At 43.5% G+C, this 1,540-nt stretch overlaps 1 protein-coding gene across 1 annotated transcript in view; it reads right to left on the minus strand.

The window, feature by feature from the left end:
* Positions 1 to 1,540, minus strand: part of LOC102196034 (myoneurin) — a 13,325-nt gene that overhangs the window by 7,957 nt on the left and 3,828 nt on the right. The window contains exons 3-4 of the mRNA XM_005752461.2: positions 904 to 1,177; positions 722 to 776 (exon numbers count right to left, since the gene is read on the minus strand). Of these exons, the coding sequence (XP_005752518.2) occupies positions 722 to 776; positions 904 to 1,169 (321 nt within the window). The 5' untranslated portion in view covers positions 1,170 to 1,177. The remainder of the gene's footprint in view (positions 1 to 721; positions 777 to 903; positions 1,178 to 1,540) is intronic.

Here is a 1,540-nt window from a genome sequence, read left to right on the forward strand (position 1 = left end):
TGATGACGAACGGATCGCTTCCTGTGCGGATGCCCCTCACTGGAGTCCACTTATCACCAACATCATCAAACAACTGGCTCAAGGCAAAACTCAAACTCAGTGCTGCCCTTAATCAAGCAGTCTGCCTGTACAAGCAGGTGAGCTAACGTTAGCTAACACATATGGTCAAAAGGAGTGACTGCAGGAAAAAACTACAGTCAACATTAGCAGACAACATTAACCAAACTAAGATCTCTGCTCAAATGACCAAACTGCAAACGTCTCACTTAGCAAAGCTCTCCTAGCTAACAAAGCAACATCCTGTCTTGAAGAAGCTACTTTCAGTCCTTGTTTCAAAAGAGATCTCCACAGCGTGTAGCACCACACGTTTGATTTTGCAGACCTTTCATAAATAGTTTTTTGTGTCCTCCTGAGATCTTTGGCTTGTTGGCGAACAGGTAAGCCACCATACTACGAAGCCGCCATCTTGATTTGCAGCGATGAAGAAGCCTTTAACGCCACAAAACAACCAAGAACTTATTCACGCAGCTAGCAGGCTAACTGTATCTTGTGTGCCAACTTTAACCCTGTACTGTCTGAAAAACTATTTAGCTACCTTTCGTAATTAAAAAAAACAAAAGCTTAATGAGCTAATGTGAACCACAACAACAACTAATAATAAGCACATTTTATCAGTAAATCACGTAGAGGCACAAAGCAAAGATGTCTCACTAACATTTACTTTCCATAACGTGTATGTATCTGACGTTGGCTTCATCACATCCAAGTCTACTTTGCTGTCATTCTGTTCATATGTTGTACACTCAGGTTGTTGGGTATACAGATGTAGAACTGTACAGGATGACCCTGCGTAAATGCTATCCGTGTTTTGGCTGATGCTGGCTTCTAAACCCTCACGCTTACCTGCTGAGGTTCATGTGTCCCGTGTAGACGAACTCCAGGAGCTTCTCCAGCGAGTACCGGCTGACCTTGTCGGGGTCCAAAGTCGTGATCTCTTCCCCCTTTTCAGCATGGGAGGAGAAATACTCACTGAACGCAGCGAGGATGTTACGGTGAGCCCTGAACTCCACGTCCTTCACCATTATGGTGATGTCACACAGAAAGTCCATCTCCCGCTGCTGATGCAGGCGCTGCAGGAGCAGCTTCCCATGGTTGAAGACATGCGCCATCACTGCTGCTGGAAAACAGGCGAGGGCATCCTCATCACTAACGCATTAGCAACGGGAAAATACAACTTTGCATGAAGGGAGACGTTTCTCCTGTGTTTGAGCCACGGAGCTCCAGGAGCGATGTAAACAAATTACTGCAGCTACAACACTTTTATCCAGAGTTTTTTTCCGCACAGTCCATCAAAAATAGCTTTAACCGAGTCCAAGGAAAATAACCTGTTTTATATAATATAACAGATTTTTTTCAAAAACTTTGGTAATCGAGGCATTTTTACTAAATTATTATAAACACTCAAAATGGACTAAACTTGTGGAGTCAACCATGAAAAGCCCAATTATTTTATAGCTTTACATGAAGCGAGCCTTGGTAC

The sequence above is a fragment of the Pundamilia nyererei genome, unplaced genomic scaffold, assembly GCF_000239375.1.
Source record: "Pundamilia nyererei isolate P.nyererei 1_Seehausen unplaced genomic scaffold, PunNye1.0 scaffold00361, whole genome shotgun sequence".
Taxonomy (NCBI): Eukaryota; Metazoa; Chordata; class Actinopteri; order Cichliformes; family Cichlidae; genus Pundamilia; species Pundamilia nyererei.